The sequence below is a fragment of the Osmerus mordax genome, chromosome 27, assembly GCF_038355195.1.
Source record: "Osmerus mordax isolate fOsmMor3 chromosome 27, fOsmMor3.pri, whole genome shotgun sequence".
NCBI classification, from domain to species: domain Eukaryota; kingdom Metazoa; phylum Chordata; class Actinopteri; order Osmeriformes; family Osmeridae; genus Osmerus; species Osmerus mordax.
In genome coordinates, this window is record NC_090076.1 from 8913987 (window position 1) to 8935447 (window position 21461).

General features: G+C 46.9%; 1 protein-coding gene across 1 annotated transcript in view; it reads right to left on the reverse strand.

The window, feature by feature from the left end:
- The window catches only part of atf6 (activating transcription factor 6), a 30852-nt gene extending 19700 nt beyond the window's left edge, over positions 1-11152 (reverse strand). Inside the window, exons 1-7 of the mRNA XM_067230417.1 lie at positions 10954-11152; positions 10264-10340; positions 10052-10127; positions 9536-9633; positions 8593-8714; positions 7584-7786; positions 5296-5465 (exon numbers count right to left, since the gene is read on the reverse strand). Coding sequence (XP_067086518.1) covers positions 5296-5465; positions 7584-7786; positions 8593-8714; positions 9536-9633; positions 10052-10127; positions 10264-10340; positions 10954-11050 — 843 coding nt within the window. The 5' untranslated portion in view covers positions 11051-11152. The remainder of the gene's footprint in view (positions 1-5295; positions 5466-7583; positions 7787-8592; positions 8715-9535; positions 9634-10051; positions 10128-10263; positions 10341-10953) is intronic.
- Between the last annotated feature and the right edge of the window lie 10309 nt (positions 11153-21461).

Below are 21461 nucleotides of genomic sequence, written 5' to 3' on the forward strand. Positions count from 1 at the left end.
GGCTGTGGATCATAGCAACGCCTCACCGGAGAGACTCGGGTGTTGATGTTAGATCTCACAAGGGTTAGGATGACGAGAGACGGGCCTTTCATTCAAATTACGTTTTTGTTTTTTTTTCCCCACCACCACCACCACCACCAGATGAATCACCCCGAAACAGGTGCCAGAGCTGACAACAATAAAGGGATTCACACCAGACATGACTAGGGCTACACTCTCTCTGTCTCTCACACACACACACAGTGGATATAGAGCAAAGGCTCCTTAAAAAATGTGGAGAGAGAGAAGGGGAGGGAGGATGGAGGGGGGGTCAGTAAAGGAAGGAGAGAGTGAATGATGGGGGCAGATGAGGAGGAAGGGGGAGACCTAAAAATCCTCTGCTGCCTACACTCCCACGCCTCAGCAGCGAAAAAACACAGCTACCAAAAGACGTGTCGCGTTGTAAACGGTCCCACTGCAACGCAACCAGAGCTCAATGTAGCCCTTGAGAGCCTTGGGCACATATCGAACTTCCTCTGGAAATGTTTATCACGAGGTGCTCTTGGGGGTCGTTGGGGGGTGGGGGGTCACGCTCACCAAGGCCGTGAGGGTGAAACTCAGTCTGTGTGATGGAGGACATGTTTATAGCGTGTGTCAGGCCGTGAAGGATGACTCTGTGTCGTACACACAAACACGAGGACACCTAGGAATAGACCTACATGATACACGGGTTCGACAGTGCTTCTCGGTTTGAGAGGTATAAACACTTGAGGCCGTCCAAGTATTCCCTAATTGGAGTATTTTCTTTTTCCATCACAGATCAGTATGTTTAGCGGGAGCCAAAAAATAAACAAAAAAGTCCAGTGGGTGAAGGAATGTGGGTGACCTATTGTCCGATCAAAATAGAGTCAAAGCATAAACTCTCAACTGAAATCGATATGAGGCGTCTTAGTTTATCCACGGTTTAGGCAAAGTTTCACCTGACCTCAAACACACACACACACACACAGACACTGCATCCACAAAAGCCAGAGGCTGTGCATGTGTAACAGCAAACCGCTCTCCTCATCAGTGCAGCTCCCATACCCCCCCCATACCGCCCCCCTCCTTGTCTCCTCAGCCCCCCCCCCAGCTTGTGTGCAGCATGGGCTAAGCCTCCACTGCCCCCACCCCTGACGGAGCTGCTGGAGGATTTGAAGTCATTTGGATCGAGAGAACTCCCTGTTTACGTCTCCTAGGAAACGTGGTCTTCCTTCATTCCCTCAGTCTCTCTCTCCCTCTCTCTCCCCCTTGCTGGTTCTCACTCTCTCCGTTTCTCTCGTTCCCGCTCTCTCTGCCCGGGGCTGGGAGCTCTGCCATTGGAGCCTGGGAACGCCGAAGGGGAGCCGTAAGCAAAACGCAGGAACAAGGAGGGGGGAGAAAAGGGGGGGATATCGTCACGGCAACAGGGCTTGAGGGTAAGGAGGAGGGTTTTGCGTTTCAAGTGACAGCTCTGACTCTGAACCTTCCTCTCGCCTGGTCTGACGGAAGTTAACGAGCGAGGGGCGGCTTACTGGTTAGCTAGGACGCCGTTAGCTGTTAGCCTTGGGCCGGTCGCCAGGAGGAGGGGGGGGGGGGGGAACAGCTCTGTCTGTGTTGACTGCGAGGAAGTGTGTGTGAGAGACCCGTTAACCCTTTAACCCTTTCAGAGCTGGTTGGGTGTGGTTTTTTCCCGCCGAGATCAAAACATGTCCGTTTTTACGAGGGATAAAGACATGTGTTTCCACAGGTTGAACAGGCTGAAGGTCAAGTGGGTGTGATCCCCCAAGTGGGGAGAGATGTCTGGGGTGCCGCTGCACTGAGGCCTGTGCTGCGTCGCAGAGATGACCAAAAGCCCAGAACACATGGGTAAATCCCAGAGCTCAGCTGAACACATTACCACACGATGACCCTATCCCGAATGACTGTCCCTGACCTCGGCTGTCTCCCAGATCCCTGTCAGGGATCCGGGATGGTGAGCTAGCGTTTTACACCCTCGCTTAGCTGGACGAGGACACACATGGAGGGAGAGACTCACACACACACACACACACCTGGCCTGAGCATGCCATCTTTAACAGCCTCCTCACACCTCCCTCTAACCCACACGGCCCAACCACAGCGCAGTGGCCAAACCACGAGGAGCTTATAAAACAAACACAGCTGCAGTAAGCCCCCCCCCCACACACACACACACACACACACACTACACATACACACTCGGCTTGACCAGTTTCTGTGTCCAAGGCATAGTCAAAGTCTTAGGCTGTGGAAACAAATTAGTTATTTTTGAGACACAACAATTTAATGATGCTGTGCTGACAGCTTTCTTGCCTTACAGTTATGGAAGATTGTGAGAAAGTGTATCATTAGTCATGAATTATAATAGACTGCATATAGAATGAGAAGTCTGGGTAGAATTACAACAGCATAGCATCAACATTCTTCTTTTCAACTAGGTCTACTTTGGACCACTTGAGCCAGGCTATTCCAAGATCCTGGCAAATTGCTTTGTTGGGACGTCAGCTCCAGAACCGTTGTCCTACTTCACGTCTTTCTCACAATTAATTTGTTCAGCCACTCCCATTTAAATCGCTGTAAACTTTATTAACTCTGTCGGCTTTACAAATGGCTGAGTGGCTTGTTTGTCTTGGCCTCTGAAGTTCAGATTTCCTTGCCAACGCTCTTGAGATCTGGCACCAAGCCTCTCCAGCATCAACAATGCCCATGATAATTTTGCCGTTAAGTTGTTTTAGAGACTGGTTGATTTTAGCATGCTAGAGTTAAAAGGCCAGACCTAACAATTCATAAAAACAACAACAGCTTATGAAATATTGCTGGGTTTTCTAACAAATGTCTCATGGAAAACAGCGTTAACGTCAACAGCAATCAGTCAGTCGGCTGGCTAGAAAAACACAGTCTTGAATCGAGGCTGTCGTTTCTTCAGGAAATAATGGTCCAGGGCCACACATACGCATGCTCTCTCTCTCACAGCTAAAGCCATCAGGAGTGGAGATAGCAGCCGGGTTTTTTTTTTCCCTGCTGAGAGAAACCGAACCCAGCGAGGATGTATTTTGTGGCGGTTGCTTTGGTGTAATGCCACAGTTCCCCCGAGCTGACAATGACACGTCCCAGCATGCAGTGCATCTTTCGCCCTGCCACGTAAGAGTGAAACCACAACGCTGACACACCAAGGAACGAGGGGTGCTGTGACACAGAGGAAAGAAAGGGGGAGTCAGGTGGCTGAGCGGTGAGGGAAGCGGGCTAGTAATCTGAAGGTTGTCAGTTCGATTCCCGGACGTGTCAAATGACGTTGTGTCCTTGGACAAGGCACTTCACCCTACTTGCCTCGGGGGAATGTCCCTGTACTTACTGTAAGTCGCTCTGGATAAGAGCGTCTGCTAAATGACTAAATGTAAATGTAGAAAGAGTGTCTTTTGAGTCGACTCAAAAGTGGTTTGTAAAACCACAGGGGTAGTGGCAGACAATGCCTTTAAGGATACGAATGAATGATGTTCAAGATCCACAAGAAGTTCACTTCCTTTACTGCTCAACCGAGTCTCAGATCACAACAGAAAAGCCATAAGGAAAAAGCACTAATTGTTTGATGTATTCCTAAAAACAGATACAAAATATGAATTGTCAGACCTACAAACCTTCCAAACCTACCACATTTTTTATAGGAGGACAATAAAAGGACCAGTCAGACATGAAAGCCACTTGCAAAAAAAGAACCGAGGAGTTTAATTGAGAAACCACCGGCTAGCAGTATAAACAAAAAAAATCCTATAATTGCGTTTTCTTGTTTTGCTAAAGCCTGGATTGAGTCTTGAGGACTTCTCTGCAGAAGATAAATATGACTTTGGCCGAGCTGTCGTGACAACAGCATTTAGTGTGTGATGCACAGACCGGTGGTTACACAGGCTTATGAGGGATGAGCAGACACACCAAGAAAAATTAAATTACCCGTGTGTGTGTGTGTGTGTGTGTGTGGGTGTGTGTGGGGGAGTGTGTGTGTGTGTGTGTGTAGGTGGGTGTGTGGGTGTGAGGGTTTAGGTTGGTTGAGGGGCAGTTCTATGGGCATATGTGAAGCCCTCTGTGACATGCTTGCGTGTAAAAAGGGCTATACAAATAAATTTGATTTGATTTGTGCGTGTGTGTGTGTGTGTGTGTGTGTGTGTGTGTGTGTGGGTGTGTGTGTGGGTGTGTGTGTGCGTGTGTGTGTGTGCGTGTGCGTGTGTGTGTGTGTGTGTGGATGCATGTGTTCCTTCCGCAGCTGTCCTCACATCACCCTCACGAAAGCGCACCACCCCCACCCTTGTTCTGTTTCAATAGATTTAGCCTCAAACATAACAAACGCCTTTTCAAAATGTTTGCCAACATTCGATTTCCAGCAAACTTCCCAAAGGCTCCGACTAGAGAGTTGGCTGTTCCAAACCCGCCCAACTGCTGGTTTAACCACACAGACCCCTGCAAGGCTTTGATACTTGACCTTTGGTAAGGACGACTCATCTTCTCATCTCGTAAAGCAGGAAGAAGAGATCAACTGCCCAAAACAAAAGCATCTTAACGGCCCTCTACAGGGGTTTGAGTCTGAGTCATTGTCGTAGAAGCGGTCAGTCGAGCAGGCAAACTTTTCTGGTGTGGAAAAGACACGTCTAATACCGAAAATAACGGGAGTGACTTTTTCTCTATGTTTTAATGTTTCGCCCAGGATTTAAAGTTAATGGGTTGTGAAACACTAAATATTAAACAAGTGTAGGAGGGAGTGTGACGACAGAATTTATATGACAGTTTCCAACGGTTAACGTACAACAATATGCAATGGCACACAAACAGACACCCACACTCAAACTTGGAAACTTGGGAAATGGAGCAAATGTCCATGTATGGTTTTAGTTAGATCACCATTGAGAACAAGGGATTTAAAACAGACTCTCTCTCTCTCTCTTATTAGACAACATTTGAAACACCAACTGACTATACAAGTGGTTCTCAACCCTGGTCCTCAAGTACCCCCTGTCCTGCATGTTTTAGATGTTTCCCTGCTCCAACACACCTGATTCAAATGAATGGGTCGTTACCTAGTTATGCAGAAGCCTGGTAACGACCATTCATTTGAATCAGGTGTGTTGGAGCAGGGAAACATCTAAAACATGCAGGGTTGAGAACCACTGTACTATAGAACTAAAGAAAGAAAGAAAATTTAGGGCACATGAACCTCCTGACTTGTGTGCACAGACACACATACACACAGACATACCGACACACACACAGACACACACATAAAAGCCTTACGTCGTCGTCATCGGAGGGGCATCGGAGGGTGACGGGAACGGCGGTTTGAGAGATGACCGGGGTCGGCCTGTCCCGGGTCAGCGTTGGCATGGTAACGACGTGCCCCGTGATAGTGTTTGGGGTATGGATCTGCAGCACCTGAGCAGGCTGGGACAACACCACGGGACAACCTGGAGGGAGAGGACACACACACACACACACACACACAGTCACACACACACACACACAGTCACACACACACACACAGTCGAGTCACTCTGCTGAGCTCAGATTTTACAAGTTGGATGCAAGCCGTAAAAGAGTCAGCATCTATTGGTTTCTCAATGTCATTAGGGTTACACCATAATATTTTTTTTCTCACTATTACCACCCACATACAAACTAAAACAGCTGGGAGCCTTATCGCTCGGTCTCTTGAAACAGGCTTTCATCCACCCCCCTGCCTCCCCCGTTCATCCCCCAGCCCCTCCACCCCCCACCCCCTCCACCCCCCACCCCCTCCACCCCCCACCCCCTCCACCCCCTCCACCCCCCAGCCCCTCCACCCCCAGCCCCTCCACCCCCTCAACCCCCCAGCCCCTCCACCCCCCAGCCCCTCCACCCCCTCCACCCCCCAGCCCCTCCACCCCCAGCCCCTCCACCCCCTCAACCCCCCAGCCCCTCCACCCCCCAGCCCCTCCACCCCCTCCACCCCCCAGCCCCTCCACCCCCCAGCCCCTCCACCCCCAGCCCCTCCACCCCCTCAACCCCCCAGCCCCCCCTCCACCCCCCAGCCCCTCCACCCCCTCCACCCCCCAGCCCCTCCACCCCCAGCCCCTCCACCCCCTCAACCCCCCAGCCCCTCCACCCCCCAGCCCCTCCACCCCCTCCACCCCCCAGCCCCTCCACCCCCAGCCCCTCCACCCCCTCAACCCCCCAGCCCCTCCACCCCCCAGCCCCTCCACCCCCTCCACCCCCCAGCCCCTCCACCCCCCAGCCCCTCCACCCCCAGCCCCTCCACCCCCTCAACCCCCCAGCCCCTCCACCCCCCAGCCCCTCCACCCCCCTCCAACACCCACCCACCCCCTCCACCACCCACACCCCCTCCACCCCCCACAGGTGGACAAAAACTCTGAGAAGCTTCCCATCTGTTAACCATCACCATCTGCACACTAGTCTTTCACATTCCTCTCCTCCTACCTGCACACACCAGGCCCCTGAACCAGTGTGAGACAAACAGAGAACAGGCCCAAAGAGACATGGGTAGACTGAGATGGAGTGTGCATTTGTGTGTGTGTCTGAGAGAGAGATAGTGTGCATTGGTGTGTGTGTGTGTGAGAGAGAGAGAGAGAGAGAGAGAGAGAGAGAGAGAGAGAGAGAGAGAGAGAGAGAGAGACCTTCAGGCATAGACAAAGATGTAACTAAAGGCTGGGAGATATGATCTCTCTCCCCCATACCCACAGGATACACTATATTCTCCATGTTTATCAACCCCACTCAACACTTTAGTTTTCATTCAACACTCTGACACTCTAACACTTTCATTCACTGACCGAAACACTCTCTCTGTGCCAGGAACCGTTTCTTACACCGGGGCAGGGCAGGGCACACCTCAGTCTTGTTTTGCTAGATGGTGTGTCAGTGATAATGGCATGGAGGTGCTAGGCTCTAGACTAATGGATATCTATGGTGTTTACGCTAGCGTACTGGTATCTACCAGGCCGCGATGCAGATAGATGACACAGCTCTTAATGGAAAGCTCTCTTCCAGGAAGAGACGGCAGCTCACACTGAGATAGAACGTCTTAATGTGAAGCCAACGGGTTTTGTTTTTGAATTTGAGTGCCACGTAGGTCAGATGTTCCCACAAGTTTGAGTCCAAGTATGTGCATTGGCCTGGCCTGGCCTGGCCTGGCACAAGGGGATAAGGTTGGTAACCCAGTCAGGATGGAATGCAGACTGACAGCAGGAATGGTTAGAACACACACAGATAGTCTAAAAACACTGAAGACACACACACACACACACACACACACAGTTCTCAGGATTCAAAACCCAGGTCTCTCACATATGGGTGGACCACATCTGGAGGAGGGGGGGGGGGGGGATTTGGGATATAATTTAGATTGAAATTAAAGCTTTGGAAAAATCTACTGAGATGAGATTGTGTTCATCTCATCAGAAGAAACTGGAAATCAGAGAAAATAAGAGATGGGGCACCACCTGCTGGCAGTCACGTGCACTGCAACTCCACCGATTAAAAAAAAGAAGATTTTAGGACATATTCAAACTGAAAGTTTATCTTCTAACCTGCAGGCGGCGCTGGCTGGATGTTGATGTGGGCGGGCTTGGTCAAGGTGGGCAGCACCGCGGCCGGCAGGGTCTGAATGATGATGGTCTTGGTCTGGAGGGGCGCTGTGGCCAGGGGCACGGCGGTGAGGACTGGCCTGGGCTGGATGGAGAACCTGGGGCTCATCTGGATGGGTCTCCTGGCTGGCTGGGCCGACCTGACTGGAAGGGGGGGAAGGAGATGGAGATGAAAGGGACGAACAGAGCCAGTGTTTTGCGAACGAAAAGCAGGTCGATTCTTGGACGGCTGAATTTCTGTAGGCTCCTCGGACAAGGTTGAAGAACAAACGCAAGCCGAGCCGGTTAGGCTCTTGTATGTATTAACTGTATTAAACTAGGCCTAAAGATATAAACTACAAAACTAGACTAAAAGAAAACTAAACAGTCAAAACATACACAACTATATAAACTGTTAAAGTGTACACCGTGAGTTGTCACACTGCTCGGGAGTCAGGTGGCTGAGCGGTTAGGAAATCGGGCTAGTAATCAGAGGGTTGCCGGTTCGATTCCCGGACGTGAAAAAATGACGTTGTGTCCTTGGGCAAGGCACTTCACCCAACTTGCCTCGGGGAGAATGTCCCTGTAAATCGCTCTGCATAAGAGTGTCTGCTAAATGACTAAAATGTTAAATGCAAATTTACATTACATTTACATTTAGTCATTTAGCAGACGCTCTTATCCAGAGCGACTTACAGTAAGTACAGGGACATTCCCCCTGAGGCAAGTAGGGTGAAGTGCCTTGCCCAAGGACACAACATCATTTCGCGCGGCTGGGAATCGAACTGGCAACCTTCAGATTACTAGCCTGACTCCCTCACCGCTCAGCTATCTGACTCCCTGTGTACCTGTGTCCCTGTCAACGTGGAGTTTCCTCTGACAGAAAAGCCAGGCAGAGGGGTGCCTTACCTCGGGCGGCTTGGCTGGCAGAGGGGTGCCTTACCTCGGGCGGCTTGGCTGGCAGAGGGGTGCCTTGGCGGCTTGGCTGGTCCGTTTAGGGGGCTTCCGGGCTGGCGGGGGGGCTTCCGAGAAGCCACTGGAATCGGAACAGACCGAGCCCGGGGAGGGCTGGGACTGGGGTGACAGAGGCTCATCCTGTAGGGGGCAGCAGAGAGACATGAGTCACTGTGTGCTACATTTACATTTAGTCATTTAGCAGACGCTCTTATCCAGAGCGACTTACAGTAAGTACAGGGACATTCCCCCCGAGGCAAGTAGGGTGAAGTGCCTTGCCCAAGGACACAACATCAGTTGGCATGACCGGGAATCGAACTGGCAACCTTCGGATTACTAGCCCGATTCCCTCACCGCTCAGCCACCTGACTCCCTGTGCTGCACTACACCAGGGTACAACAAGGACTACATAATGACAAAGTGACAGGCAGCAAAATCACCGATTATCAAAATTACTTCTTTTTTTTTATCACAGATTTAAACATTTTGAATAGCTGCGCAGTCTTTCAGAGGACTTGTGTCCTTGGAATAAGTGAACTGTCTTTGGAGGACAGGGATGTCCTCTGTCACGGTCACAGAGTTAGAAAGCAGAAGTGCGCAGAAGCTTTGTGACACGCTGTGAAAACGAACTGCCCGCTGAATTATGCTAATGTAGGCGAAGATGTCAGCGCCTCTCTTTAACGAGGGGCGTGGCCAACCTTAGGCAGACGCTGCATAATTAGTTTGACAAGGTGCTTAAGATATTTGCTAATGAGACACCCAGGTGTGTGTGTGTTTGCTCAATGCAAAAGAGCAGCTGGCAGACATAGTGTGAGGAAGGGCACCTCATGGGACAATGTGTGTTTTTTTGACTGTGTGCCAACCCAGACACACACAGGAACACACTCAACTTATTTAGTTTGTATAAATGCAAAACTCTGTACTCTCAGAGTGCTGTGATGGTTAGAAGTGCAGTGACTTACAGGTGTGGAGCAAGGTGACAGGGCACTCAGAGAGCCAGGAGAGAGGACGGAACTCAGAGTGTGGGCTGGGGACAAAGAGTCCAAATTCATCTCACCATCTACACACACCAGCAGAGACCCAGACGACATGGCATGTTAGCATTCTGGGTGCATTACACAAAAAGTACGACATAATATCTGACATATAAACTATAAGAGAGTGACATAAGGACAAATGCATTCAGAAAATCATATGTATTTTGTTGAGTTTGTTGAGTGTATTTTTATTTATTTTTTATTATTATTATTTTATTTATTACTTTTATCACTTGTATTATTGTTTTTATTGATTTTATGTAAAGCACATTGAGCTGCAATTCTTGTATGAAATGTGCTATATAAATAAAGTCTTATTATTATTATTATTATGTGTAGGTAGTTTAAGTTGTGCACCTTACCCTGGTATATTTTAAGTCATCCTTTTTACATGACCTATTTTCGTTTTTGTTATTTAAAGAAATGTATTCATGGTGTTACCTGTGTATCTGCTGCCTGTGTCTGCACTCCAGGGGGACAGGTCAATGTCAAAGTCCATGCCAAGAGCATCATTGGTCTGTGGAAAACGAGAAGACATGGTATTTTTTCTGGAACTGCAGAAAACGGCTACGGGTTTATATTGCATTAGAAAAATTCACATTAGAACCAGGCTTGGTGAAGTCTACGTAATAAGAATATTGTTTTTTACGTACAAATCCCGAGTTCTCCAGAGTTTGGAATAATTCACTGGCATATTCCAGGTTGCCCAGATCATCAAACAGGCTCATGTCTGTGGGAAAGGGGTAGGAAAAAGTTCATGGGCAATGGGTTTGCTGTTACAGTAAAATAAAAAACAAAAAGCGAATATGATCATTTCCGACTATAAAACTTGCTGAATGGAATTACTATAATCTGTGTTCCACCGCTGTAGGACTGGAGCTTGTTATTCTATATAAGATTTCTAGCACTTTGTGGAAGCGTTTCCTTTCGATTTCGAATTACAAATCTGAAAACGTAAGTCAATTTTACGTCAAGATGTAGGTAGCTATTGGTAGCTATTTCTGCGCTGATCAGACTACATATAGACTAGGCCTACATGCATTTGTAGATGGATGACTGATATGATACAAGTGGGAGTAAATACGCTAGATGCGTAGATCTGGAATTTGATGTTCTAGTTACATCATCCACTAGCTAGCACTAGACGGCTAAATGGACATTGCTAACCATTCGGCTATAGCTACCCAACGCTTTGCCGAGCTGGTTATCAAAATGTACTGAAGTAGCTTGCCATTCAACAGAACACTGGTGTGTTATGATTGCTAGCAAGAGAGATAGTGCTAGTCATTGACAGCTACTTCTAGAAGGTTTCCTATACCAGGCAGAGAAACACATGATCTTACCCCACTCGCCATCCTGATCGATGGAGATACCTGTCTCACTATTATTCATCGTAATGTGTTGTTCGTGATCGAAGTCTAACGTTAAATCGGTTGCCATCTTTCCTCGAAAACATGAGTAATGTAACTGGCTTAAAAATAATTTCTTATCTTAATTTACTCCAAAGGCTGCCTGGCTAGTAACACTTCTGTTGTTTCCGACTCTAAGATACACGTCTGACTTACCGTAATTCTACGGATACCCAAGACGGACAAAGTAGTCATTCGCACGTCTCTTAGTCATGTTTGTCAACAGAAAAACCATAAGGTGGCAGCAGAGTACATTTCTTTTTTAAAGCACCGTTAAAAGCATGAGAACGCACAGGCTATGCCACCTAATACACATGAAGAGTAATGAAAGCAATAGGTCAACTATGAGGCACTTCAAAGCATCTCAATTACTTAAAAATACTACAAATTAATACATCAATCTTACTATATTAGGTCTGGTTGATCACATGCAGCCACGCTACAGGTCCTAACAGATTTGGTCGGATAATCATCCTTCTATAGTATGCAATATTTTAGTCTTTGAACTATCTGAAATGTTTTGTTGACAGGAACATTAACGAAGAGAAGACAGACTTCCCTGTGTAACAAAGCATCGAAGACAAATACGTAAAGGGAGAGGACTTCATCAGGTTAGGTCAAAACAGAATGACCTCCTAGCAGCGCAGAACATGTCCCCATGAAGCGTACATCGTGTACCACCGCTCTGTAATGACTGGAAATATACTGCGTTGCCATGTAAGCCGAGACCACATCAGTCAGCTCGTGTCGCCAGCATTCCATATTGCACTTTTCCTTCCAATCGATCCGTAAATAGGTGATCTGGGTGAGGTGACCTGCCAAGACGCGGTGCAGGGCTCCGTAACAGAAGAAGCCTGCTCTTTCGAGGTATATTCTTAGACCCCTGGTAGTGATTTTTTAAATGGCACAGCAGTAGGTCACATTGGTGTGCTAAAGATCAGAAGCAGGTGGAAGCCAGACCTAATCCCCAGTGGACATTTCGGGACGAGCCGAGATTAACCTGAGGTGGTCTCTCTGAGCACCTCTCCGATGGGATCTGCTTCATGCTGTTAGAACAAGCACCCACCCCCTCCCCCCTCCCCCCACCACCAACCACCACCGCCCTTGATTAGATTTGCCCTTTTTCCTCAGCATGGTACTAAACACACCCAGGACACACTAAAACAACAAGGTTTGGAGTCTTCAGGGTAGTACTCCTCTTTCACCACCACTGTCATGACAACTGTTCACAAACTAGACGCGTGCGGTTTGATTCCAGCATTGTCAGTACTTACCTTTCATAAAACTGGGATTGCCTTACACGCAACAGGTTCGCTATAGCTTACTCGGGGATGTAATTTGGGAGCTTAGAATGATTAAATGGTACTTTTGTTATTATGGTGCTCTCGGGAAATGAACTGGGACCGACACTTGTGACAAAAGGCAAGATGGCGGTTGTAGTTGATTGGAGTGGGACGAAAACAATATCCACTGGTGGTCTTGTCTGAGCAAGGCCCAGGTCTGGCCTCATCATGTTAATAGTGTCTAAATCCCCCCTGGGGCAGACGCAGAGTGGAGATTAACAGGTTAACTTAATACTTTGGGCCTAAAGGTTAAACTGAACATATTATTATGGGCTTGTTAGGGGTTTACAAGTACCATTGTCCCTTTTCCCAGAGCACACCAGATGCACAGCGGCATAGCCAATCGGCACACCTGCCGTTTCACACCTCCAACAACCTCTTTATCGTGTATAGGGAGTCAGATGGCTGAGTGGTTAGGGAATCAGGCTATTAATCAGATGGTTGCCAGTTCGATTCCCAGCCGTGCAAAATGACTTTGTGTCCTTGGGCAAAGCACTTCACCCTACTTGCCTCGGGGAAATGTTCCTCTACTTACTGTAAGTCGCTCTGGATAAGAGCGTCTACTAAATGTTAATGTAAAAAAATAATTCAACCAAACACTTACTGCACTTGTAGCGATCTCTGATTTGATTAATTTATGTCTGTTGTTTCAACAGTGAGTAAATGGATGACTTGCGTTACTCGCTGTGTGTTCTATGTGGTAGGCTTCTATGTGTACATGTGACCTAGAATAAACAGACTTCTGACCATAGCAGACGAGAGCAGGTGAGATGAACAACGCTCTCCAATCCATTTAGACTTACAGTATGAATCAGCTCCTGCCCACAAACCATCACAGCCAATAAGTTTATTGCTGAGGATTCAAAACATATTGCAGTGGGTTCAACAATTAAACCAGTGACTCAGCCTTGTGGCTGTCTTGTGTCAATAAACAATGGAGAAGAAAAAAATATACTCCTGACTGGAGAAATGATTGACGCAGGCAATATAACGTTCTCATAATAAAGTAAAATTACCCTGGGACCCAGTTAGGTTAACCACAGGAAAAATTTGGAGAATCGCTGTGTACAATGAACTTGCAGGGTATGGATCTTCAATGTATTAAAACAGTTTGTCAGAATCTTCCACTGAAGTCTGATATTATACCTGGGGGCTGAATGGAGAGGCATGCTTGCTGCCTCTGGAGACCCCCTGTCCAAAATACCCTGGAGAAACACTACAACCCACCGTGACGAGGACTAGAATTCAAGAGAGCTCAGGCAGAGAGCTGTGAGATAAGAAGGATGCGATTCATACTGAAAATCGAGGCCTGCGCCATAACCAATGATCAATTCATGAAGAAAAAAAAAACGACATTGTCTGCTGAAGTGCCTTCCCTCCAAATTGACCACAGAGGGAAGAAAACATGAAGAAAAATAAAATAAAACAAGCGGGGGAAAGCAGAGAGATGAACAAGAGCCCACTTACAAGCAAAGACAGACCCCCCTCCCCAGCAGAGTTCGGGCCACATTTCATCTTTTGTGTCCGAGATTGATGAGCTTTGAGATGGATGATGTTCTACACCGTTGTGTGGTATTGTCTCATCCTAGCAACCACAGAGGAGGCGAACACTTATCATCTCAGCCTTATGTATGGAGCAGTGGGCGGGGGTTGTCAGTATGGTGAAGGAGGGGTCCTGGGGAAGAGGGGGGGGGCTGCTTGATAAAGCATGATGGAGGTGGGCTAATGGGTGCAGAGGCAGATGGAGAGGACGGTCTCCCATGACAACCCACCGCCATCCCATCATAGCCAAAGAAAGAGAGACGTTTAGAGAGGGGGCTAAGGAGGACAGGAGGAAAGAGAGAAGAAAAAAGAAAGGTATGGATAGGCGAAGAGTAATCATAAATACAGATACAGTTGTATTCGATATACGGTATGAGATTAATCAATTACGCATTCAAATGTAATCAGGACGGAGAAATATGGTGTGCAAGGTGGGCCAAAATGCACATTTTTACTCAGATGTTTTTCACCCAGTTTCGCCAGCAGTGGTCCTAGGCATTCTGCCATCGCTCACACATGCTGTGCATCATTTACAGTGTCTCAGAGGATGGGTCGTTTTTGGAGGCTGTATCCTTTGAAAATGTTCCTTTGAAAAATAATTCCCCCGGTGAGACAGCGAGAGCTTGTGAAGAGCGGAGCAAGCAGGTGGCCCAGGTTTGTTGGGCCGAGTAAAGGATTAGGGTTAGGACATTGTTTGGTGGGAATGCTGAGAACACAAAGGGATTAGTGCAAAGGGTTGCTTCATTGACTATGTGTGTGTGTGTGTGTGTTGTTTGAAGGAGGGGGTGGAATTTAGGTGATGATGGATGGTCAAGTAGGTAAAATAAAACGTTGCTTTTTCGATTAGGCTACGTAGCCCACACTTCGCTTCTGTGTATGGAGTGATTTTTTTGGCCAGTTGCATTAACAGTCTCTAAATCTGTATCGCAGCCCAGTTGTTCAATAGGCTAAATAAGAATATGTAATTCAGTTTTAAGTTTTGCATCTTTTCCTGCAGTCTTTAGCAAGGGGACTGCATTATCAATTTATGAAATTGAAACAATCCTATTCTAATTTTTGTTCCTCCATCTCGTCCTGCACCTGATTAAAACCATACATAAAAATAAGAACTAAAATCATCTTAATGCCTTAAACCATGTGCCACCATTAGGGACACACAAAAGCAAGAACTGACAAATGACCACTTTAATGTCCCTCTTTGACTTGAATGAATTTACTTTAACTGAGGCCTAATGGAGGTAACGGTGGAGGCATAACAAATGAAAAGCCCTGATTAGTGTAGAATGACTTGAGAAAAAAGGCCATTCATCTTGGTTACCATCCTCCTGTGCTCCTTTATGGGTCGTTGATACAAGGCTGGGAGCCGGGGGTGCTTGTCCCATTAACGGGACAACGAAAAGCCCGCTGAGTGGTCAGTGGCGAACGTTGACTAAGCGTCTGCCCGCTCCACAGTTCAAGACTGTGAATGCCTCCGCGCGGGCTGACTCCTGAATAACCTTCTGATGTACCGCGGGCTCACCCTTAAATGACCCCACACTCTGAAGAAATATCTGGGGGGGATTCCGGGGGGTCTTGAGACCAGAACTGGGGAGTTTCAATAGGTAAACACAGGAAGATTCTGGGAGTAAAAAACAAAACAACAAAAACAGATGTGAACAAAATACACAAACACATACTTCACAGTAGGCTACATATGACACTAAATTCGATACGTTGAAGTGTAGGCTACTATTTGGACAAATCAATCTGATTTAAATGCACTGAATCGACTAACAACGAACCCCAAAACGTAAACACGGCTACATTCGTTTTATTTATAAATGTCTCATTATCATAGGAAATCTGGTTTGAACGATTAATACCCTAGAGCTAGTCAGCAAAATAATTTCGGGATCAGAACGAAAGAAAATGAAACCTTATTTAATGCCAAGAATACGCGTTGCCTACAGCGTGGTAAACTAAAGTCGTGGACAAGATACGGTCAAAAAAACGACAGTAGCCTACAATCAGATGTGGAAACGGAAACACTAACCTAAATAATGTTTTTATGAAAGCCGTAGCGACGCAGAATTGAAGCACACCCTGCTTTCATTTCTCAGTTTCAATCAGGAAAAAAAAGTCGCATTGTCTAATTGTGCAACCTTCTGTTGCAACACTGTATCGCCGAGAGTTGCTTTCGTCATGCCAGCGCTTGATATCGATGACTGTTGTCATTGGGAGAAGCCCTATTTTCGCCACCCCCCTTACTGGGCCCCAGTGTAGACCTGCCTTGTAGAGTTCAGTTGGGCTTGGGAGTGGAATTTGCTGGGATGCTGTTGCCTGTTACGGCGCAGCAACAACTGTAGGAAAACGACGCAGCAACTCATTCATAATGGACAGTAATGATCCTTATTTACACCTGAGTAAGTATGTCTCTTCTGTCTGTTTATGAAACAGTGATATAAAGAATACCACCTAAAGTAATTCCATATCGGCGATTATGGCTTGTTTGCTTTAGAGAAGCATGCATTTGTCTCTCATGGCGTCTTTTTTCCCGAAGTGCCAGTGAGCGAGCTGTAGACGTAGAGACCACGGACTTCAACCGGGGATTCCGATCCACGAAAGCAGTTGTGTTATCTGTTTAATTAGCACTCGTTTTGCAGTTGTGCCTTTTGACATGAGGGCTGCGGCCACTGCAAAAGTCAGGTGATCGCGGTCCTGCCGTTCAGACAAGGTCAGAGGTTGGCACTTTAATTGCGCTTATGTAATTTATGGCGCTTGTCGCGCGTCTCTTGCTAAACAGTTCGACACAGAAACACAATTTATTGGTCTGGAATGGTTCGCCCAACCAGGACGATGTGTACCGGTCGAAATACTGGATGTGTGTCAAAGTCTGGCACAAACTTCAGTGTAAAGAACATTGAAAGCCTCGAGATCGCGCCTTGTCCTAAGCGCTTGTTTATTGGTAAATAGCTGTTTGACAGTTTACCGCTTTATGGCCCTATTCTGACAGCCTATCCTTTCTCTCAAGTGACTTTGTACTTGAACACGATTTAGCCGTTTGATTTGTGGATATTGTCATTGTGTTATAGCCTGGCCCACACAGAGAGGCAACAAGCAAACCGTAGGATGTCCATGAGTAGCCTAGTCTAACATATAGAAATGTTAACTTTACTACATAAGCATTTGTTTAATAACGTAGGTCTAAAAAGGTCGGTCCGCTCACAGAGTTTCATAGGCGTGCATTGTGACTTGTGCGATCCTTTTTATTTGGATACAAGAAATTACGTTTTTTTTTTCTGCAAGCTTTTTTTAGCCCCGCTGAGTGTGACTCACAGACTATATGCATCATTTATCATGTGATGTTTTCCCTGAATGAACCCTTCAATGCCAGAACAATCCAACGCATCAGTCCCAAGTTACACTTCTAATTACAAGACCTTGTTGTAAATTGCTTAGTCTCAGGAAACTTTCATTGAAGTGTAAATGAGGAGCCTACATTTCAAATAATATTGCTGTAGCGATGATGAAGATGACACCAACCTAGCAGATGTTTCAACGTTGTGTTGGTGAGCAGTTCCATCTATACGAGCCATCGACATCCCCCACGGGGGTGGAAGACGCACCTGAACAGGTGCGCACATACAGTGCGGAGGAACGTGCGGAACCACACCCTACTTTCCTCCGCACTGGAAGCTTCTCTTAGTGTCTGTTCTAATGTAGTGATATGTGTACATTACATTTAGTAATTTAGCAGACGCTCTTATCCAGAGCGACTTACAGTAAGTACAGGGACATTCCCCCTAGGCAAGTAGGGTGAAGTGCCTTGCCCAAGGACAAAAGGTCATTTTGGCCTGGCCGGGAATCGAACTGGCAAACTTCTGATTAATAGCCCGATTCCCTACGTGTCTTCGTCTCTAGAGCAGGGGTAACAGCCCTTCTCTCGGACAGCTGTTTGGCCCACTAAGCCATCTCGTTTTATAGAGGAGTCAGCATATTTTTTTCCCACACTTCTGTGGGTTTTTTTGTCGGTTTTTGTGTTGGTTTAGAGGTTCACTGACTTGTTGGTTTGAGAAAGGCAATTAACAGAACTGTAGAAAGTCATCGGAGATGAGGAAGAGAAAGAGCAAATCACAGAAATAATGAAAGAGAGAGAGAGAGAGAGGGAGTGAAGGTCACTTCAGGACAGTTTGACAGCAGCTCTATGAACGCACGGGAGTTTCCAATTGGCAGTTATTTCTGTGTTGTCTGCATTTAACCAAGTTGCTCCTTCCTGCTATACCACGGACGCACAATCACTCACTCAACAATTTTTTTTAGTAGATCCAAAACACAACGACATGTATGTGGTATGTCAGGGAGGTCAGGTGGCGTTGTGTCCTTGGGCAAGGCACTTCACCCTGGGGGAATGTCCCTGTACTTACTGTAAGTCGCTCTGGATAAGAGCGTCTGCTAAATGACTAAATGTAAATCGTGTGCATTCGCAGGGAGCTTCTTCTGGTCTCAATTCACAGAATCATGAGCAGACATCACCGGTGACAGAACACACTACCTGTGTGCTAGACATTTACATTTAGTCATTTAGCAGACGCTCTTATCCAGAGCGACTTACAGTAAGTACAGGGACATTCCCCCCGAGGCAAGTAGGGTGAAGTGCCTTGCCCAAGGACACAACGTCATTTTGCACGGCCGGGAATCGAACTGGCAACCTTCGGATTACTAGCCTGATTCCCTAACCGCTCAGCCACCTGACTCCCAGTATTTGCATGCTGGTTTGGTTTCAGAGCCAGCATAGTTATTAAGTCCATCCAACATGGTTTTGGTCACATGAGATTACGGTCACATTTTGTTCTCTGGTATGCATTACATACTATAGGGGGATGTCATGTGTCCCTCTGTGCACTCGTGTGTGTGTGTGAGTGTGCGCGTGCCACTGTTGTGTGAGTGTGTATGTGTAATGTCTGTGTGGTTGGAAGTTTGACAGGGTAGGTGTTCTCACTGCTAATTGTCTGTAATTAGTCATTAGTGGGGAAAAAGGTCATAGTCTTAATTTAATTCGAACTTAAGTCGAGCAGAGAGTCGCAGAGAGCCCCCCCCCCCCCCCCCCCCCCCCAGGGCTGGAGAAGTGACTGTGTCACTCTCTGCCCCCTTCAACCACGTTTTCATGTTGCCGCGGCGACATGCCATGCGTGACGTCTTGCCTCAGTCGCACATGTCTTAAACACGCAAACACAGATGTCCTGGGATCACATACTTCCAACAGGCCGGTATTTAAAACCCGAAATCCGTCAAGCAGCATTTTGTAGTAAAGTACATTTTAAATTGTAAGAACTGTCAAATTGTCACCATAGCAAACCTGTAGATTCTTGTATAGACGCTGATTGTGTATGGCCAGTGAGGTCGTATTAAGGTCAACATTTGAGATGTATTGAAGAGGGACAACACGTGACCCAGTAGATATGGCTTCATCCTTTTAGTGTTCTAGTTCTATGTCTCTCTCACTCTGTGTCTCTCTCTGTGTCTGTCTCTCTCTCTCTCTCTCTCTCTCTCTCTCTCTCTCTCTCTCTCTCTCTCTCTCTCTCTCTCTCTCTCTCTCTCTCTCTCTCTCTCTGTCTCTCTCTCTCTCTCCGTGTCTCTCTCTCTCTCTCTGTCTCTCTCTCTCTCTCTCTCTCTCTCTCTCTCTCTCTGTGTCTCTATGTCTCTCTCTTATGGTTTCATCCTTTTAGTGTTTAGGTTGGTTGAGGGGCAGTTCTATAGGCGTATGGGAAGCCCTCTGTGACATGCTTGCGTGTATAAAGGGCTATACAAATACATTTTGATTTGATTTGTTATAGTTCTCTCTCTCTCTCTCTCTCTCTCTCTCTCTCTGTGTGTCTCTCTCTCTCTCTCTCTCTCTCTCTCCTCTCTCTCTCTCTCTGTCTCTCTCTCTTATGGCTTCATCCTTTTAGTGTTCTAGTCCCAGTGTTCTACGATATTTTATCCCTCTATTCCACAGGAGCCCACAGGCTGCCACAGGTATAACCCAGGACATGTCAACCTGACCTGTCTATTTCGAGCACTCAAAGTTCCATTTTCAGCATGCTGGTTTGATCACACACACTAACACGCTACAAGCACACACTCACATGGACGCACACTGGACAAATACACACACACACACATCAATGCAATCAAATCCACAAGCAAGTAAAAAATTGGCCACACACATTCACACAAACACACATACACAGGTCATGTCTGAGAGACACTCATTATTCCCACTCCACGATGACTTGACTGGCAGGGGGTGGCCTGTGTTTCTTAGTATTTCTCTGAGATTTTTTCCTTGTATATCTAAAGCCTGCAAGTCCTTTTCCTTGAAATTGCACAGTGGGCAAAAGATGTCACATGTGTTAGACTTCCTGTCAATATGACGGGCCGAGCCTGCCAAAACACACAGAGTCAAGCAGCAGGCACAAGGCAAGAGCAGACACTGGTTGAAAGCACAAAAACACCACTGACTCCCCCAAGGAACAGCTTTTAGTTTTTAGGAGTAAACCGTGGCAAAGCATCTACATTTACATTACATGTACATTTAGTCATTTAGCAGACGCTCTTATCCAGAGCGACTTACAGTAAGTACAGGGACATTCCCCGAGGCAAGTAGGGTGAAGTGCCTTGCCCAAGGACACAACGTCAGTTGGCATGACCGGGAATCGAACTGGCAACCTTCGGATTACTAGCCCGCTTCCCTCACCGCTCAGCCACCTGACACCCTAAGTGGATTCACATTAGAAGCTATCTTGACAGTACAAACACACTAGTCACATTGTTATTTATATAGTTGTAAAGGTCTACTGAAAACACAGGGCTTGTCTCTCTCGAATGTCTCTCTTTAACCGCTTGTATCTCTTTCACTTTTTAATTTGCTCCTTGCCCTTTGCAATACATACTTTTGTGCATTCTAATAATGGACCTCAAGGCTAATATGATGTTTTATGTGGGCCACTACATGCTATTATAACTTGGCATAAATTTGAGAAGGTCTGCATTTTATTTTGGGTTTTCCCTCCAGGCCTCTGCGATGTGATAGAATGGTTCGCTTTCTCCTGCCTGCTCTCTGTAGGGACTGAAATCTCCCGCCCCAGCAGATTAACTTAACTGTCAATGAGCTCCTCTTGTTTCAGAGAGACCACAAGTGTATCCCTTTCAAATAAACCTGCGTACGCACTTGCACGCGCTCGCAAACATACACACACTCTTTACATAAAGGTTATTCTTGCACTGATACGCATCGTAAATATACACTACACAAGTGTGAGGGCATTCTCAGAATTGAGATGCATCTGACACCGACTTGGCTCTTTCAGAGTGTTACTTCTGTTGTTAAACCGGTCAACATTTAAACTGTGTGCTTTTGGTTTCACTGTACCTGCTGCCTAAAATGAACTATCTCACACAATCGCTAACTTACACACATATGCACCATACTCACACACACACACACACAAACACGACGCTGTGGACCGTCTTGAATTCAAGGCACAGAGTGACACACATGTGCAATGTGTCACCACATCGCTAACAGGGTGTACAGTA